The sequence below is a fragment of the Scyliorhinus canicula genome, chromosome 20 (assembly GCF_902713615.1).
Source record: "Scyliorhinus canicula chromosome 20, sScyCan1.1, whole genome shotgun sequence".
Classification (NCBI taxonomy): Eukaryota; Metazoa; Chordata; class Chondrichthyes; order Carcharhiniformes; family Scyliorhinidae; genus Scyliorhinus; species Scyliorhinus canicula.
The window spans coordinates 82,278,829-82,298,197 of NC_052165.1; the positions used below are offsets into that span (position 1 = coordinate 82,278,829).

The 19,369-nt window shown below is 46.3% G+C and overlaps 1 protein-coding gene across 3 annotated transcripts in view; it reads right to left on the reverse strand.

The window, feature by feature from the left end:
- The window catches only part of zgc:113223 (uncharacterized protein LOC541424 homolog), a 107,686-nt gene that overhangs the window by 7,675 nt on the left and 80,642 nt on the right, over positions 1 to 19,369 (reverse strand). For all 3 annotated transcript variants that reach the window (XM_038781234.1, XM_038781232.1, XM_038781233.1), the window contains one exon: positions 11,830 to 11,988. In XM_038781234.1, the coding sequence (XP_038637162.1) occupies positions 11,830 to 11,988 (159 nt within the window). The remainder of the gene's footprint in view (positions 1 to 11,829; positions 11,989 to 19,369) is intronic.

A 19,369-nucleotide genomic window follows, 5' to 3' on the forward strand; every position in this document is an offset into this window, starting at 1 on the left:
CTGTGCTGATATGCAACAAGACCTGGATAACTATAACTTGGGCTGATAAATGGCAAGTAACATTTACACCACATAAGTGCTGGGTAATGACCTTCTCCAACAAGAAATAATCTAACCATCTTCCCTTGAAATTCAATTTAGTTTCGGAGCCATGAGGTCATGTTGCAGTTGTACAAAACTCTGGTGCGGCTGCATTTGGAGTATTGTGTGCAGTTCTGGTCGCCACATTATAGGAAGGATGTGGAAGCATTGGAAAGGGTACAGAGGAGATTTACAAGAATGTTGCCTGGTATGGAGGGAAGATCATATGAGGAAAGGCTGAAGGAGAAGAAGGTTAAGAGGTGACTTAATTGAGGCATACAAGATGATCAGAGGATTAGATAGGGTGGACAGTGAGAGCCTTTTTCCTCAGATGGTGATGTCCAGCACGAGGGGACATAGCTTTAAATTGAGGGGAGATAGATATAGGACAGATGTCAGAGGTAGGTTCTTTACTCAGAGAGTAGTAAGGGCGTGGAATGCCCTGCCTGCAACAGTAGTGGACTCGCCAACACTAAACGCATTCAAATGGTCATTGGATAGGCATATGGACGATAAGGGAATAGTGTAGAGGGACTTTAGAGGGGTTTCACAGGACGGTGCAACATTGTGGGCCAAAGGGCCTGTACTGCGCTGTAATTTTCTATATTCTATGTTTACTGGATCCCCCAACATCAACATTTTGAACTTGTCAGGACCAGAAACCTAACTGGACCAGCCATACAAATACTGTGACTACAAGATGTCTGTGGCGAGAATATCACCTCTTGACTCCCCAAAGGTTGTCCACCATCTACAAGGCACAAGTGAGGAGTGTGATGGAATACTCTCTATTTGCCTGGATGGGTGCCCCTCCAACAGCACTCAGGATGCTTAACAGCATCCAGGACAAATCAGCCCGACTTGATTGGCACCCCTTGCACCACCTTCAACACTGCCACTCTACGACCTGTGCACCGTGCCAGCAGCAAGATAAACTGCAGCAACTCACCAACCCTCCTTCGTCAGCACCTTCCAATCCTGCAACCTCTCCCACTTAAAAGGACAAGGGCAGTGGATAAATTGGAAAACCACCACGTGCACATTCCCCTCCAAGCCTTACATTATCCTGACTTGGAACTAGATTGCCATTTCTTTACTGTCACTGTGTCAAAAAGTTTTGAACGTCCTCCTTAACAGTACTCACACCAGATGGACTGCAGTAGAAGGGGTTGGGTATAGGCTCCCAAACAGTAGGCACACTGTAGGAAAGGATACAAATCAGCTAATAATAGGAGCATTGATGGAGAATAGAGCAATAATTATGAGTGACTTTAATCTTCATGTTGATTGGGAAGTTGAAGTTGGAAAGGGTAGCCATGACAACAAATTCATAGTGTGCATTGGGGATAGTTTCTGAAAACAATATGTCATGGATCCAACCAAGTCTATCATCTTGGATCTGGTAAAGTATAATGAGGCAGGTTTAATAAAAGACCTCAGAGTAAAAGATCCGCTTGGAAGGGCAGCATGGTAGCACAAGTGGACAGCACTGTGGCTTCAAGGCGCCAGGGTCCCAGGTTCGATTCCCTGCTGGGTCACTGTGTGTGGGGAGTCTGCACGTTCTCCCCGTGTGTGCGTGGGTTTCCTCCGGGTGCTCCGGTTTCCTCCCACAGTCCAAAGATGTGCAGGTTAGGTGGACTGGCCATGATAAATTGTCCTTACTGTCCAAAAAAGGTTAGGAGGGGTTATTGGGTTACGGGGAAGTGAGGGCTTAAGTGGGTCGGTGCAGACTCGATGGGCCGGATGGCCTCCTTCTGCACTGTATGGTCTATGTTCTAGTGAATTTAATATTCAGTTTGAGAGTGAGAAACGTGGATCGAAAGCAACTGTGTTTAACCTAAATAACGGGAATTACAATGAAATGAGGGTCGAATATAGCTAAAGTGGACTGGGTGGATAGATTAGCAGCAGGAAAGAGTGAACAAGCAGTGACAGACATTTAAGGAGGTATTTCATGTCTCTCAGCAAAAATATTCATTTCACAGTCGGGATTTTCACAGTAACTTCATTGCAGTGTTAATGTAAACCTACTTGTGACACTAATAAAGATTATTATTTTTAAATATATCCCAGTAAGGAGGAAAGATCCCAAGAGAGGGATAAACCAACCATGGCTAACCAAGAAGTTAAGGAGAGTATTAAGTTGGAATAAAAAGCATATGAAGAGGCAAAAGTCAGTGATAGCCTCAAAGACTGGGATGAATTCAGAATCCAGCAAAGGAGGGCTAAAAAGGTAATAAAGATAGAGAAAATAAACTATGAGGGCAAACTAGCGAGGAATATAAATACTGACAATAAGTATTTTAAATATATAAAAAAGGAAGAGAGAGGTCAAAGTGAACATATACCCCTTAGAAAGTGAATCTGGTTAGATAGTCGTGAGAAACAAGGAAATGGCAGAGGAGTTAAACAGATATTTTGCATCAGTCGTTACGCTGGAAGATACTTTAAACAACCCATTAATATTAATGAATACGAGGGAGCAATTAAATACCATCACGAGGAAAGTCGTTTTGGACAAACTAATGGGGCTAAAGGCAGACAAATCCCCTGGTCCTGATGGCTTATATGCTGGAATCCTAAAACAGAGACAGCAGATGCATTGGTTATTATTTTCCAAAGATCCTTTGATTCTGGAGAAGTTCAGAGGATTGGAAAACTGCCAATGTGGCATCCCTATTCAAAGGGAGGAAGGCAAAATGCGGGTAACTATAGGCCAATTAGCCTAACATCTATTGCTGGAAAAATATTGGGATCAATTATTAAGGAAGTAATACTTGGAAAATCATAATCTAATCAAGCAGAGTCAGCAGGCTTCATGGAAGGGAAATCATGTCTGACTAATGTACTGGAGTTTTCCGAGGAAGTCTCAACCAGAGTGGATAGAGGGGAACCAATCGATGCAACTTCCAGAAGATGTTCGACAAGGTACCTCTCAAAATGTTAAATTAGCAGATAAGAGCCCATGGTGTTGGAAGTAGCATGTTGGCACGGATAGGGAACTATTGGAGAATGAAAAGTTTATTGAGAGGGAATCAACTGGTAGAGAAATGGTGCTGGGAAAATTGATGGGATTGAAGGCGGATAAGTCCCCAGGGCCTGAGAATCTGCATCCCAGAGAGCTTGAGGAGGTGGCTCTGGAAATAGTGGATGCATTGGTGGTCATCTTCCAGGATTCTACAGACTTTCGGAACTGTCCCTGCAGATTGGAGGGTAGCTTACATCACTCTGATATGCAAAAAGGGAGGTAGAGAGAAAGCAGAGAAAGCAGGGAATTATAGATCAGTCAGCCTAACATCGGTAGTCTGGAAAATTATTGAATCCATTATCAAGGACTTCATAGTGCAACATTTAGAAAGCAGTGGCAGGATTAGTCAGAGTCAGTATCGATTTATCAAAGGAAAATCGTGCTCGACAAATCTGTTGGAATTCTTTGAAGATGTAACCAGTAGAGTTGACAAGGGGGAGCCAGTCAATGTGGTATATTTGGACATTCAGAAGGCGTTTGACAAAGTCCCACATAAAAGAGATCATTGTGCAAAATTAAAGCGCATTTGATTTTCAGGAAATGTATTGAGGTGGATAGAAAACTGGTTGGCAGAGGAAACAAAGAGTAGGAATTAATGGGTCATTTTCAAATTGGCAGGCAGTAACCAGTGGGGTACCACAGGGATCGGTGCTGGGACCCCAGCTATTCACAATATATATTAATGATTTGGATGAGGGAACAAATGTATCATCTCAAAGTTTGCAGATGATAGCAAATTAGGTGGGAGGGTGAATTGTGATGAGGATGCAGAGATCCTACAGCAAGATCGGGACAGGTTGGGCGAGTGGGCAAACCAATGGCAGATGCAGTATAATTTGGAAAAGTGTGAGGTTATTCATTTTGGACGCAAAAACAGGAAGGCAGAATGGTTGTAAATTGGAAGCGGGGAGTGTGCAGCGGGACCTAGGTGTTCTTGTGCACTAGTCGTTGAAGGTAAGCATCAGGTGCAACAGGCGGTAAAGAAGGCTAATGGTACGTTGGCCTTCATTGCAAGAGGTTTCGAGTATAGAAGCAGGGATGTGTTGCTGCAATTGTACAGGGCCTTGGTGAGGCCAGAATATTGTGAGCAGTTTTGGTCTCCTTCTCTGAGGAAGGATGTTCTTGCTCTCGCGGGAGTGCAGCGAAGGTTTGCCAGACTGATTCCAGGGAGGGCGGGACTGTCATACGAGGAGAGATTGACTAGGTTGGGATTGTTCTCGCTGGAGTTCAGAAGAATGAGGGGGGATCTCATAGAGACTTATAAAATTCTAACAGGACTAGACAGGGTAGATGCAGGGAAGATGTTACCAATGATGGGTGTGTCCAGAACCAGGGGTCACAGCCTGAGGATTCAGGGTAAACCATTTCGGACAGAGATAAGGAGACATTTCTTCACACAGAGTGGTGAGCCTGTGGAATTCATTACACAGGAAGCAGACTGTGGTCTTATTCACAGCCTGTGGTAGGCCCACAAACAGCCTCATAAAGATCCAAACCCACCCACATGCGCCAGATCCTTGGCCATTTGACACATTGGTGGCCTGAGTGAAGGGACGTTTTGATCCGCAACCGCCGTTAATCGTCCGACAATTCCAATTTCGCAACTCAGACCCAGTCAGAATCCTGGCCCGCCTCCGGAAATTAGCTGGTACCTGCGAATATGGCACCATGCTCAACGAGTCGCTGCGAGACAGATTTGTATGTGGAATTCACGATGCCAACATGGAAAGAAAACTGCTGGCTGCGACTGACCTGATTTTAGAACACACCGTGGAAATCACCATGAAAGCGCAGAGCAAGGAGTCCAGGACCTTCGAGGAATAATGGTGCTAAACCTCGGCCTTCAAACTGTGCGCTGCCCAGGTCCCGGCTCGGAAGCAGAGCGCCTCCCCCCTGAAGGGACACAGACAACCGCCACCGAGGCCCGGAAGGCCGTAAAACTCCCTCCACCGACTACGAAGACCTGGAGTACAGGTTCCAGCAGGTGGTGGCTGGTCGTAGGACACCGACCCAGAGATGGCCTCTGCTCCGCCACTCCGCCAAGCACGACCGCCGCCCCAGGGACCAGGCCCTCAATGTGGACGATGAAGTGGAGGCCTTTCACAAGCTGCATTTTGTAACATTGTCTCGGGTCACCCCCGTTCAGTTTTAATTACAGGCGAATGGACATTCCATGCACATGAAGTTGGACATGGGTGAGGCGGTAACTGTGGTCAGCCACCATACCTTTGACTAAATTACAGTAAGAAGTCTTCCAATACCAGGTTAAAGTCCAACATGTTTGTTTCAAACACTAGCTTTCGGAGCACTGCTCCTTCCTCAGGTGAATGCTCCCATGTCAGCTAAAGAAAGGTCAACATTGGGAGTAGTCCCAGTCCCAGGAGACAGCTTTTGTGTCAGTGAAGAAGCTGCTATCTGCCTCTAGTCTACCGCTCACCTTGACCCAACCAAGTCGCTGTTGTGCAGTGCTTCCCCCAACAGGGTCAGGGCCGTCCCCGCCCATCGGATGGACGACGGGCTGGAGCGCCCCACAGCATTCGCATCTCAGACATTGGCAGATGCGGAAAAAAACTATGCACGAATTGAGAAGGAAGGCTTGGCCGAGATGTTTGGGCAGAGAAAATTCCATCAGTATGTCAATGGGAATCCGTTCATCATCTACTCCGCTCACAAGCCACTGTTGGGGTTGCTTAAGGAACACCGGTGAATTCCCGTACCAGCCTCTCCGAACAGGCGCCGGAATGTGGCGACTAGGGGCTTGTCACAGTAACTTCATTTGAAGCCTACTTGTGACAATAATCAATTTTCATTTTCATTTCATTTCAATTTCCTCATCGTTTCTGCCAGGATCCAGCAGTGAGCACTACTGTTAGCAACGCATGAGTCCGTATTGGTATACCGCTCCAGGTCCGCGATCTCACACGCCGATACATTGAGGCTCCTTCCTCTAACCACCAGGCTGCCTGCACCGAGGAAGTGATAGCCACCCTCCATGTTAGGAGGTTGGACTAAGACAGTTGCCCGGGTATGGCACATCACCCAGTATGGGGCCCCCTTGCTGGAGGACTTGAATGTGTGCACTAACAAGTTACGAGTTAAGCATCAAGGATGGTGTCATCCTGTGGGGAACACGCATGGTGGTTCCCGAGCGCGGGCATGCAGCACTCCTGCAGCACGGTAGCATTGTGGATAGCACAATCTCTTCACAGCTCCAGGGTCCCAGGTTTGATTCCGGCTTGGGTCACTGTCTGTGCGGAGTCTGCACTTCCTCCCCGTGTGTGCGTCGGTTTCCTCCGGGTGCTCCGGTTTCCTCCCACAGTCCAAAGATGTGCAAGTTAGGTGGATTGGACATGATAAATTGCCCTTAGTGTCCAAAATTGCCCTTAGTTGGCATGACTTAGGATGTGTAGGTTGGAGAAAAAGGCTGCAAGGGTTGGGCACACTGGATATGTGGAGCTTGTTCAAGGAACAGCTATTGCATGTTCTTGATAAGTACGTACCAGTCAGGCAGGGAGGAAGGGGTAGAGCAAGGGAACCGTGGTTTACCAAAGAAGTGGAATCTCTTGTTAAGAGGAAGAAGGAGGCCTATGTGAAGATGAGGCGTGAAGTTTCAGTTGGGGCGCTTGATAGTTACAAGGAAGCGAGGAAGGATCTAAAGAGAGAGCTAAGGCGAGCAAGGAGGGGACATGAGAAGTCTTTGGCAGGTAGGATCAAGGAAAACCCAAAAGCTTTCTATAGGTATGTCAGGAATAAAAGAATGACTAGGGTAAGAGTAGGGCCAGTCAAGGACAGTGGTGGGAAGTTGTGTGTGGAGGCTGAGGAGATAAGCGAGATACTAAATGAATACTTTTCGTCAGTATTCACTCAGGAAAAAGATAATGTTGTGGAGGAGAATGCTGAGACCCAGGCTATTAGAATAGATGGCATTGAGGTGCGTAGGGAAGAAGTGTTGGCAATTCTGGACAAGGTGAAAATAGATAAGTCCCCGGGGCCTGATGGGATTTATCCTAGGATTCTCTGGGAAGCCAGGGAAGAGATTGCTGAGCCTTTGGCTTTGATTTTTATGTCATCATTGGCTACAGGAATAGTGCCAGAGGACTGGAGGATAGCAAATGTGGTCCCTTTGTTCAAGAAGGGGAGTAGAGATAACCCCGGTAACTATAGGCCGGTGAGCCTCATGTCTGTTGTAGGTAAAGCCTTGGAGAGGATTATAAGAGATACGATTTATAATCATCTAGATAGGAATAATATGATTAGGGATAGTCAGCATGGTTTTGTGAAGGGTAGGTCATGCCTCACAAACCTTATCGAGTTCTTTGAGAAGGTGACTGAACAGGTAGACGAGGGTAGAGCAGTTGATGTGGTGTATATGGATTTCAGTAAAGCGTTTGATAAGGTTCCCCACGGTCGGCTATTGCAGAAAATACGGAGGCTGGGGATTGAGGGTGATTTAGAGATGTGGATCAGAAATTGGCTAGTTGAAAGAAGACAGAGGGTGGTGGTTGATGGCAAATGTTCAGAATGGAGTTCAGTTACGAGTGGCGTACCACAAGGATCTGTTCTGGGGCCGTTGCTGTTTGTCATTTTTATAAATGACCTAGAGGAGGACACAGAAGGTTGGGTGAGTAAATTTGCAGACGACACTAAAGTCGGTGGAGTTGTAGACAGTGTGGAAGGATGTTGCAGGTTACAGAGGGACATAGATAAGCTGCAGAGCTGGGCTGAGAGGTGGCAAATGGAGTTTAATGTAGAGAAGTGTGAGGTGATTCACTTTGGAAAGAATAGCAGGAATGCGGAATATTTGGCTAATGGTAAAATTCTTAGCAGTGTGGATGAGCAGAGGGATCTCGGTGTCCATGTACATAGATCCCTGAAAGTTGCCACCCTGGTTGATAGGGTTGTGAAGAAGGCCTATGGTGTGTTGGCCTTTATTGGTAGAGGGATTGAGTTCCGGAGCCATGAGGTCATGTTGCAGCTGTACAAAACTCTAGTACGGCCGCATTTGGAGTATTGCGTACAGTTCTGGTCGCCTCATTATAGGAAGGACGTGGAAACTTTGGAACGGGTGCAGAGGAGATTTACCAGGATGTTGCCTGGTATGGAGGGAAAATCTTATGAAGAAAGGCTGATGGACTTGAGGTTGTTTTCGTTAGAGAGAAGAAGGTTAAGAGGTGACTTAATAGAGGCATACAAAATGATCAGAGGGTTAGATAGGGTGGACAGTGAGAGCCTTCTCCCGCGGATGGTGGCTAGCACGAGGGGACATAGCCTTAAATTGAGGGGTAATAGATATAGGACAGACGTCAGAGGTAGGTTTTTTACGCAAAGAGTGGTGAGGCCGTGGAATGCCCTACCTGCAACAGTAGTGAACTCGCCAACATTGAGGGCATTTAAAAGTTTATTGGATAAGCATATGGATGATAATGGCATAGTGTAGGTTAGATGGCCTTTAGTTTTTGACTTCCCATGTCGGTGCAACATCGTGGGCCAAAGGGTCTGTACTGTGCTGTATCGTTCTATGTTCTAGTGTTGCGTGGGGTTACTGGGTTATGGGGATAGGGTGGAGGTGTTAACCTTGGGTAGGGTGCTCTTTCCAGGAGCCGGTGCAGACTCGATGGGCCGAATGGCCTCCTTCTGCACTGTAAATTCTATGATCTATGACCTCCACAATGGATAGCCGGGATTGTCAAAGGTGATGATGCTAGCCCGCAGCTACATATGGTGGCCAGGCGGATATAGAGAAAGTGACCCAGCGTTGTACTCAGTGCCAGGAATACCAGAAGCTGCTGCCAGGCACCTTTGGGAATGGCTGCGACGTTCTTGGTCCCGCCGCAGGACCGTTCCAGGGAGCATTGTTACTCTTTGTCGTAGACACTACCTCAATTTGGATGGAGGTTCACAAAATGAAAAGTGCGACAGCTCGAGCCACAATCGGCAGGCTGTGGCAATCTTTCAGCATGCACGGGATACCGGAGGTGTTGGTCGCAGACAATGGGACAGCGTTAACCAGTGCAGAGTTTGGGACATTCATGACCGCAAATAGCATATGAGACGTATATACTCACCGTTGAATTGGTTAGCAGAGCGCACAGTTCAGACATTCAGAAATGGTATGAGAAAACAAACTTTGGGATTCTTATATGGAAACAAACTGCAGAAAGCTGTAACACAAAGGGTCTTGGGGGTACTTAAAAAATTTTTTTTTAGAGTACCCAATTAATTTTTCCAATTAAGGGGCAATTTATCATCTTCAATCCACCTACCCTGCACATCTTTGGGTTGTGGGTGCGAAACCCACGCAAACACGGGGAGAATGTGCAAACTCCACACGGACAGTGACCCAGAGCCGGGATCGAACCTGGGACCTCGGCGCCGTGAGGCCGCAGTCCTAACCCACTGCGCCACCGTGCTGCCCTATCTTGGGGGTACTTGTTCACAAAACACAGAAAGCTGGTGCAGGAGGGAATCAGGAAGGCTAATGGAATGTTGGCCATTATTTCAAGGGAGTTGGAGTGTAAGAGTAAGGAATCTTTGCTGCAACTGTACAAGGTACTGGTGAGGAAACATCTGGAGCACTGTGAGCAGTTTCTGTCCCCTTATTTAAGGAAAGTTTATTGGAGGTGGTTCAAAGAAGGTTCACTCAGATGATTCCCAGTACGGAGGGATTGTCTTTTGAGCAAAGGTTAATCGGGTTGGGACTCTACTCATTGGAATTTAGAATAATGAGAGGTGATCTCATTGAAACATATCGGATTCTTCAGGGGTTTGGCAGGGTAAATGCTGAGAGGATGTACCCCCTCATGGGAGAGTCTAGGACCAAAGGGCATAGTCTCCAAACAAAGGAGTGTCCATTGAAGACTGAGATGAGGAGGAATTTCTTCTCTCAGAGGATAGTGAGTCTTCGGAGCTCCTTGCCACAGAAAGCTGTGGGGGAAGAGTTTTTGTGTATATTTAAGATATGGAGGTGCCAGCGTTGGACTGGGGTGAGCACAGTAGGAAGTCTTACAACACTAGGTTAAAGTCCAACAGGTTTGTTTCAAACACTAGCTTTTGGAGCACTGCTTCTTCCTCAGGTGAACGAGGAAGGTGCAGTGCTCCGAAAGCTAGTGTTTGAAACAAACATGTTGGACTTTAACCTGGTGTAGTAAGACTTCTTACTGTGTATATTCAACACTGAAATAGATAGATTCTTGATCAGTAAGGGGATCAGTAAGGGCATCGAGGTTTACAGGGAAAGGGCAGGAAAATGGACGTGGGGAATGGCGAATCAGCCATGATCATGATCGGGTTAGGTGGATTGGCCATGCTAAATTGCCCGCAGTGTAAGGTTAATGGGGGGATTGTTGGGTTACGGGTATACGGGCTACGTGGGTTTGAGTAGGGTGATCATTGCTCGCCACAACATCGAGGGCCGAAGGGCCTGTTCTGTGCTGTTCTATCTATTTCTATTTCTATTTCTATCATATTGAATAGCAGATCAGGGTCGAGGGGCCGATTGGCCTACTTTTGTTCATATTTCTTATTGTCATATGAAGGTGGCACATCACCATATTCGGAGAGATGATTAGGGATCGAGAGCAAATGCTGGCCACGCTAGCAACTCTCACATCCCATAAATGCATAAAAAGAAAGTAGGACTAGAAACCAGTGACTTGGAAACGTCAAAGTTGGCTAAAACAACGGTTTTCAAACTTTTCTTCCAGGGACCCATTTTTACCAACCAGCCAACCTTCGGGATCCATGTCAGCTGACCTTCGGGATCCAGGTCGGCCGACCTTTGCGGGCCATGCCAACTGACCTTCACGACCCCCACCGTCCAAACTTCGCGACCCACCATTATCACTTACCTTTAATGCAACAGGTGAACCTGCTTGGTCCTCGTGATCTCACTTGCTTTGTCATTCAATATTACATTTCTTTATGGGGTTTGTCAGAGTTCCTGGAGCTCACAGCAGCACTGTGTTGTCCTGTCATGGACTCTCCTGCAAAGCTCTCTCCAGCAAATTCAGTTGTGAGATCCTGGCTGGTTTGTGCCTCTGGCCCTCTCTTCCTTAGTTCAAAAAGATCCATCTTCAGTCCTATTGCTTGCTTGCTGGCAGTTACAAAACGGAGAAAGCTCTCCTCAGTAATTTTGCGCCCAGACTACGTGACGTCAGTGTACCTGACGTGTAACTGGCTCTCAGCCAACGCTTCTGGTGGGACTAATAATATATTTTACAATTTGCTCCTGGGACAGCGTGCTGACGTACTGAGGAGGCGGTCTGCCCCGCTGGGCTCCGGGCCTTCGCACTGCTACATCTGGCTGAGTGGGCACGCATGTGCGGGATGGCTGGCATTCCTGAAAGCCGGCCACAGCTGTTGGCTACTTCTTCCCAAGATCGGGAACACCGCGTCAATCACTCCTCAACCCTCCCGACACCAGCCCATGACCCACCGGCTGGTCCCGACCCTGAGTTTGAAAACGACTGGACTAAAGATTGGAAGATCATAGGAAGCACGGTAGAAGATAAGGGAGAAGTTGAACAAGTGAATTACAGCAGTGAACACTCTTGATTCTAACCCCGTGAGACCGTGGGAAAAGGAAAACCAGGAATAATAATCACGACAGCAATGCAATGTGATTTGTCCTCTCTTCAGCCTGGGAGACGAAGGGGCTTGGAGAAGATTTAAAGGAACAACGATGCCAGTTATATTTATAAAATAGAGAAAGTGATACAGACCTCCAACAAGAGTAGGCCGAGGCCTAAACCACCAATCAGATACAAGTTTTGATGTCCCCAGTTGACAACCATCTTCATACATCCGTCAGTGTAAATATGCTTCAAGGCTTTCCATTTATCCACCCTTTGAGTCTCATATCCACACATTGTATTGAGTACCTGTTGGAGAGAAAGTGTTGTAGGGTTGTCTCACAAACAGGTCTAGAGGTTCTTAATAACACATAACGATATACATAGATGGGGGTACACTTCTGACTGGGTGCTATCCTCATCCTAACTTCTGGCAGGCTCACCATTACACTCTACTATTGCCATGTGACTCTCTACAAAGTCTACATGATAATATGGGCGGTACTGTTGCCCCAGTTCCGCATTAACCCTTACACTCCCACACAATCAAATACTGCAGAAAGCATAACCAATTGACTGAGATGTCTTATGGATCCTATCAAAGCTTTGTAAGACAGAAGGCAGTTGATTCCATGAAAAATAAATATCATAAAGATTAAGGGCCACAAAGGTCTAACAAGCAAAACTACCACATCAAAAACCAACTGAGCATGGCCCCCAATATCTGACTGTTTATACCTCAACCAACATCAATAAATTATCTGGTTCTTGTCATTTTACTATTTATGGGAGTTGCTGAGCGCACATTGGCTGCAGCTAATCAGAAAGCTACTCGATTATTGGTAAGGCATTTTTGAGCATCATTAAAGGGATGATAGAAAGACAAGGGCACAATCTACCGGCTGCATAGCGCTCAAGCAAGAGCGCATCATGGCCAGTAGAGTCCTCCCGCGGGCTTCCGACAGCTGTCCACCTCGCGGGATATACTCAAGTCCCGTGAGGCTTCAAAATCAGAATCCCACCCAAAGGAGGTGTGATCAAATGGCACGGTCAGAAGTAGGTTTTAAAGCAACCTAGTCGAGCTTACCTAGGATTGACTGGCCTCCCCAAAGAGGCCGCAGCCGGGTGCAGTTCAGTACTGGTCCACACAAATGTGGAGCAGGTGGATCGGCACCTTGGGCGGTCTCTCAGGCCATTGGAGGTCCCTGGGTGGCCAGGGATAGTACAGCGTGGCCCCCTGCCCCCCCCCCCCCTTAAACATGGGCTCCTTGGCACATCACAGCTGGCACCTTGGCAGTGCCATCTTGGCATTGCCAAGTGCCCAGTGGCACTGCCAAGCTGGCAGGAGCACTACCAGGGTGCCAAGGTGGCAGTGCCAAAGGTCAGGACCTGATGAGGGCCATGCCCACGAAAGGAGGATGGAGGGGGTGTTTGAAGGGTGGGGGCTGCAGAGAAGGTATGCAGGGGCCTCTGGGAGGTTGGGGGGTGATGGCTAGGGGTCCTGGAGGGGTGCTTGCAAGGAAGTGTAGGGGGGCTTGAAGAGGGGGTCCCCAGGGACCCCATAGCGAATTGTCCTCACTTAGGAGGGTTCGAGGTGGTGACATTGCCCATGGAGGACCCAAAACTCACTGAGAGATCGGGCACTGTTTCACCGATCTCTGAGTTCAGCCTCCCAGTGCTGAAAAATGTCTCAAGTGTGGGCTCCCCAGGCCCAAGGAAAGGGAGAGAGCGTTAGATATCGTTAGATAGCGGTGGGAACTCGCTGACAGAGCCGACAGGAAACTCTATGCAAAACCTGCCACAAATTAATTTAGAAACTTTTCTGTTAGGTTCTGCCCAAGTTCTTTCTTTTTCTTCTTTCTTTTAAGTGTTGCTTCCTAAGTGAAAGGCAGAGAAATCAAGGGCCTATATCAGATAATGACACTGTAAAAAATAGTAGGGATGGGTCAAGGAATGTTAAAAGGAATATCATAAGGGTATGATATAGTTGGGATTACAGAGATTTGGCTCTAAAGTGGCCAAGTATGGGAACTAAACATTGACGGCTATTCTGTTTTTAGGAAGGACAGGCAGAAAGGAAAAGATAATGCAGTTGCATTGTTGATTAAAGAAGATATTGATACAATATCGATAAAAGATATTAGCACAGACATGTGGAATTTGCATAGGTCGAGTTAAGAAACACTAAGGGATCGCTTCTTGGCCTTTTGGCTAAGAAGAGTGTGAGGTCAGGTGTAATGCCTGGATCTGGTATGTTTCTCTTGTAGGGACCATGTATTGGATTCAATTTGAATTGGTGTTTGAAGCAGGCAAGGAGCTGGATTAGGGGTTTTCCCCTTGTCCACACTCTGAGCTCTGGCTTTGTAGCTTTGAAAAAGTGATAAAGGGGCACCAAGGGGCAAAAAATATTTCTGGGGGTGGGGGGTTGGGGAGGGGTGGAGGGGGGGGGGGGTATACAGACCACCAAACTGCAGTGGTAATATTGGGAATAGCATAGACAGGAAATCAGAGAAGTATGTGACAAAATAACATATATGATTATGGGTTCTGGATTATGGATTATGGATTTAATCTGCCTGCAATGATGAGTCAAGTTAGTCACATATGATAGAGGAGGAATTTCTGGAATGTATATGGGATGGTTTTCTGGACCAATACATTGAGGAATCAAGAAGGGAACAGACCATCTTGGACTGGGTGTTGTACGATGAGAAAGCAATAGTTACCAATCGAGTTGTGAGAGACCCCTTAGGGATGAGTGACCATAACATGATAGAAATCTTTATCAAGGTGGATAGTGAGGTAGTTGATTCTGAGATCAGAGTCCTGAACATCAATAAAGGTAGATATGTTGGTATGAGGCATGAGTTGGCTATGATGGACTGGGAACATTATTGAAAGGAATGAGAGTGGACAGGCAATGGCAGGCATTCAATAGGTGAACTTTAAAATTTATTTATTCCTGTTTGGCGCAAGAGTAGAAAGAGAACTGTGGCCAAACCATGACTTACATAAAGAGATAGTATTGGATTCAAAGAAGAGACATACAAATTAGCAAGAAAAAGCAATAGACCTGAGGGTTGGGAACAGTTTAAAATTCAGCAAAGAAGGACCAAGGGATTGATTAAGAATATGAAAGTAAGCTAGCAGGGAACATAAAAACTGACTGTAAAAGTTCCTACAGGTATATAAAGAGAAAAAGATCGATAAAAACAAATGGAGGACCTTACAGTCAGAAACATGGAATTCATAACGGGGAGCAAAGAAATGGCTGAGGGACTAAATTCATGCTTTGCTTCTGGCTTCACAAAGGAAGACATGAATAATGTACCAGAAGTTGTGAGAAACACAAGTTTCAGTGAGGAGCTGAAGTAAATTAGTATTAATGGAAAAATGGTTTTGGGGAAGTTAATGAATGAAAAATGAAAATGAAAATCACTTATTGTCACGAGTAGACTTCAATGAAGTTACTGTGAAACACCCTTAGTCGCCACATTCCGGCGCCTGTCCAGGGAGGCTGGTACGGGAATGGATGGTGAGGTACCTCACTATCCACTATCCACCGTGCTGCTGGCCTGCTTGGTCTGCTTTAAAAGCCAGCGATTTAGCCCAGTGAGCTAAACCAGCCTCCTAATGGATAGAAGGCTTGAGAAATCTACTAGAATTCTTTGGAGATGTAACTAGTAGAGTTAACTAGGGAGAACCTGTGGGTGTGGTTTATTTAGACTTTCAGAAGGCTTTCGACAAGGCCTCCCATAGCAGGTTACCTTGTAATGTTAAAGCGAATGGGATTACGGATGGTGTCTAGAGAAGGATAGAAAGCTGATAAGCAGACAGGAAGCAAAATGTTGGAATAAATGGATCTTTTTTCCGATTGGTAGGCAGTCCAACTGTTCACATTATATATTAATGATTTGGACAAGGGAACTAAATGTATTATCTCCACATTTCCAGATGATACAAAGTTGGGTGGGAGGGTGAGCTGTGAGGAGGATGCAGAGATACTTCAGTGGAATTTGGACAGGCTGAGTGAGAGGGCAGATGCAGTATAATGTGGATAAATGTGAGGTTATCCGATCTGGTAGTAAAAATAGGACGGCAGACTATTATTTGAATGGGTATAAATTGAGAGAGGTGGATACTCAGGGAGACCTTGGTACCCTCATGTAATGGTCGTTGAAAGTAAGCGCGCACGTACAGCAGTCAGTAAAGAAGGCAAAATGGTATGTTGGCCTTCATAGAGAGAGGATTTGAGTATAAAAATAGGAATGTTTTACTGCAATTGTACAGGGCATTGGTGAGGCCACACCTGGAGTATTTTGTGCAGTTTTGGTGTCCTTACTTGAGAACGGATGTTCTTGCTGTGGAGGGAGTGAAGAGAAGGTTGGATGGGGTAGTGTTTGTGCAGTGTGTCCAGGAAGATTTTCTAACACAGTATGTAGATTGTCCGACCAGAGGGGAGGCCATATTGGATTTAGTACTTGGTAATGAACCAGGGCAGGTGATAGATTTGTTAGTGGGGGAGCATTTTGGAGGTGGTGACCACAATTCTGTGACTTTCACTTTAGTTATGGAGAGGGATAGGTGCGTGCAACAGGGCAAGGTTTATAATTGGGGGAAGGGTAAATACAATGCTGTCAGACAAGAATTGAAGTGCAGAAGTTGGGAACATAGGCTGTCAGGGAAGGACACAAGTGAAATGTGGAACTTGTTCAAGGAACAGGTACTGCGTGTCTTTGATATGTATGTCCCTGTCAGGCAGGGAAGAGATGGTCGAGTGAGGAAACCATGGTTGACAAGGGAGGTTGAATGTCTTGTTAAGAAGAAGAAGGAGACTTATATAAGGCTGAAGAAACAAGGTTCAGACAGGACGCTGGAGGGATACAAGATAGCCAGGAGGGAACTGAAGAAAGGGATTAGGAGAGCTAAGAGAGGGCATGAAAAATCTTTGGCAGGTAGGATCAAGGAAAACCCCAAGGCCTTTTACACATATGTGAGAAATATGAGAATGACTAGAGCGAGGGTAGGTCCGATCAAGGACAGTAGCGGGAGATTGTGTATTGAGTCTGAAGAGATAGGAGAGGTCTTGAACAAGTATTTTTCTTCAGTATTTACAAACGAGAGGGGCCATATTGATGGAGAGGACAGTGTGAAACAGACTGATAAGCTCAAGGAGATACTTGTCAGAAAGGAAGATGTATTGCGCGTTTTGAAAAACTTGAGGATAGACAAGTCCCCCGGGCCTGACGGGATATATCCAAGGATTCTATGGGAAGCAAGAAATGAAATTGCAGAGCCGTTGGCAATGATCTTTTCGTCCTCGCTGTCAACAGGAGTGGTACCAGAGGATTGGAGAGTGGCGAATGTCGTGCCCCTGTTCAAAAAAGGGAATCGGGATAACTCTGGGAATTACAGGCCAGTTAGTCTTACTTCGGTGGTAGGCAAAGTAATGGAAAGGGTACTGAGGGGTAGGATTTCTGAGCATCTGGAAAGGCATTGCTTGATTAGGGATAGTCAGCACGGATTTGTGAGGGGTAGGTCTTGCCTTACAAGTCTTATTGACTTCTTTGAGGAGGTGACCAAGCATGTGGATGAAGGTAAAGCAGTGGATGTAGTGTACATGGATTTTAGTAAGGCATTTGATAAGATTCCCCATTGTAGGCTTGTGCAGAAAGTAAGGAGGCATGGGATAGTGGGAAATTTGGCCAGTTGGATAACAAACTGGCTAACCGATAGAAGGCAGAGAGTGGTAGTGGATGGCAATTATTCAGCCTGGAGCCCAGTTATCAGTGGTGTACCGCAGGGATCAGTTCTGGGTCCTCTGCTGTTTGTGATTTTCATTAACGACTTGGATGAGGGAGTTGAAGGGTGGGTCAGTAAATTTGCAGATGATACGAGGATTGGTGGAGTAGTGGATAGTGAGGAGGGCTGTTGTCGGCTTCAAAGAGACATAGATAGAATGCAGAGCTGGGCTGAGAAGTGGCAGATGGAGTTTAACCCTGACAAGTGTGAGGTTGTCCATTTTGGAAGGACAAATAGGAATACGTAGGGCCCTTGGCAATGTGGAGGAGCAGAGAGATCTTGGGGTCTATGTTCATAGATCTTTGAAAGTTACCACTCAAGTGGATAGAGCTGTGAAGAAGGCCTATGGTGTGCTAGCGTTCATTAGCAGAGGGATTGAATTTAAGAGCCGTGAGGTGATGATGCAGCTGTACAAAACCTTGGTCAGGCCACATTTGGAGTACTGTGTGCAGTTCTGGTCGCCTCATTTTAGGAAGGATGTGGAAGCTTTGGAAAAGGTGCAAAGGAGATTTACCAGGATGTTGCCTGGAATGGAGAGTAGGTCATACGAGGAAAGGTTGAGGGTGCTAGGCCTTTTCTCATTAGAACGGAGAAGGATGAGGGGCGACTTGTTGGAGGCTTATAAGATGATTAGGGGAACAGATAGACAGTTTTTCCCCGGGTGGAACACACCATTACAAGGGGACATAAATTTAAGATAAATGGTGGAAGATATAGAGGGGATGTCAGAGGTAGGTTCTTTACCCAGAGAGTAGTGGTGGCATGGAATGCACTGCCTGTGGAAGTAGTTGAGTCGGAAACGTTAGGGACCTTCAAGCTGCTATTGGATAGGTACATGGATTAGGGTAGAATAATGGAGTGTAGGTTAACCTCTTAAGGGCAGCACGGTAGCATTGTGGATAGCACAATTGCTTCACAGCTCCAGGGTCCCAAGTTCGATTTCAACTTGGGTCACTGTCTTTGTGGAGTCTGCACATCCTCCCCGTGACTGCGTGGGTTTCCTCCGGGTACTCCGGTTTCCTCCCACAGTCCAAAGATGTGCAGGTTGGGTGGATTGGCCATGCAAAATTGTCCAAAATTCTATGATTAACCTAGGACAAAAGTTTGGCGCAACATCGTGGGCTGAAGGGCCTGTTCTGTGCTGTATTTCTCTATCTCTAGGGCTGAAAGGGTCAAGAGATATGTGGGAAGGTGGGATCAGTGTATTGATCGTGATGATCAGACATGATCATAGTGAATGGCGGAGCAAGCTTGTAGGGCCGAATGGCCTCCTCTTGCTTCTATTTTCTTTGTCTGATTCTTATTGAGCTGCACAGCTTAATTTCCCAGAAGGATTAAACAGTAAAAACTGAGAAATGAGAATAGTGGTCTGAACTGTTTTTTTCTTGTTGGGATGAGCAGAGGAGGCCCAAACTTTTCTTGAGGGGCCAGGATGAACACACCTGGTCCAGAAGGAAGTTTAAAAACATTTGTAAATCTTTCCATGATGGGGCTCTCTGGTTCTGATCTTTCCTTTTTTGTGGTTCTTTCATGGTTCCTGGGCGCCACAGGCTGGCCAGCATTTGTTGCCCTTCCCTAATTGCTTTTGAGCTGAGGGGTTTGCTGGGCCAATTCAGAGGGCAGCTAAGATTCAACCACATTGCTGTGTGTCTGGAGTCACATGGAGGCCAGGCCAGGTAAGGACGGCAGATTTCCATCTCCAAATGACACTAGTGAACCAGATGTCAATTGACAATTGTGCCGTGTGATGTGTTGGGTACTCTGGATCTATGGAGACTGCGTTTACCTTAGCAGTAACATAGACAGGCTACCAACACTTGTAATAGTACAGCTCTATTTTATTCAACTCAGAGCTGTTGAACATACTTGCACAGTTAGGTTAATTGAA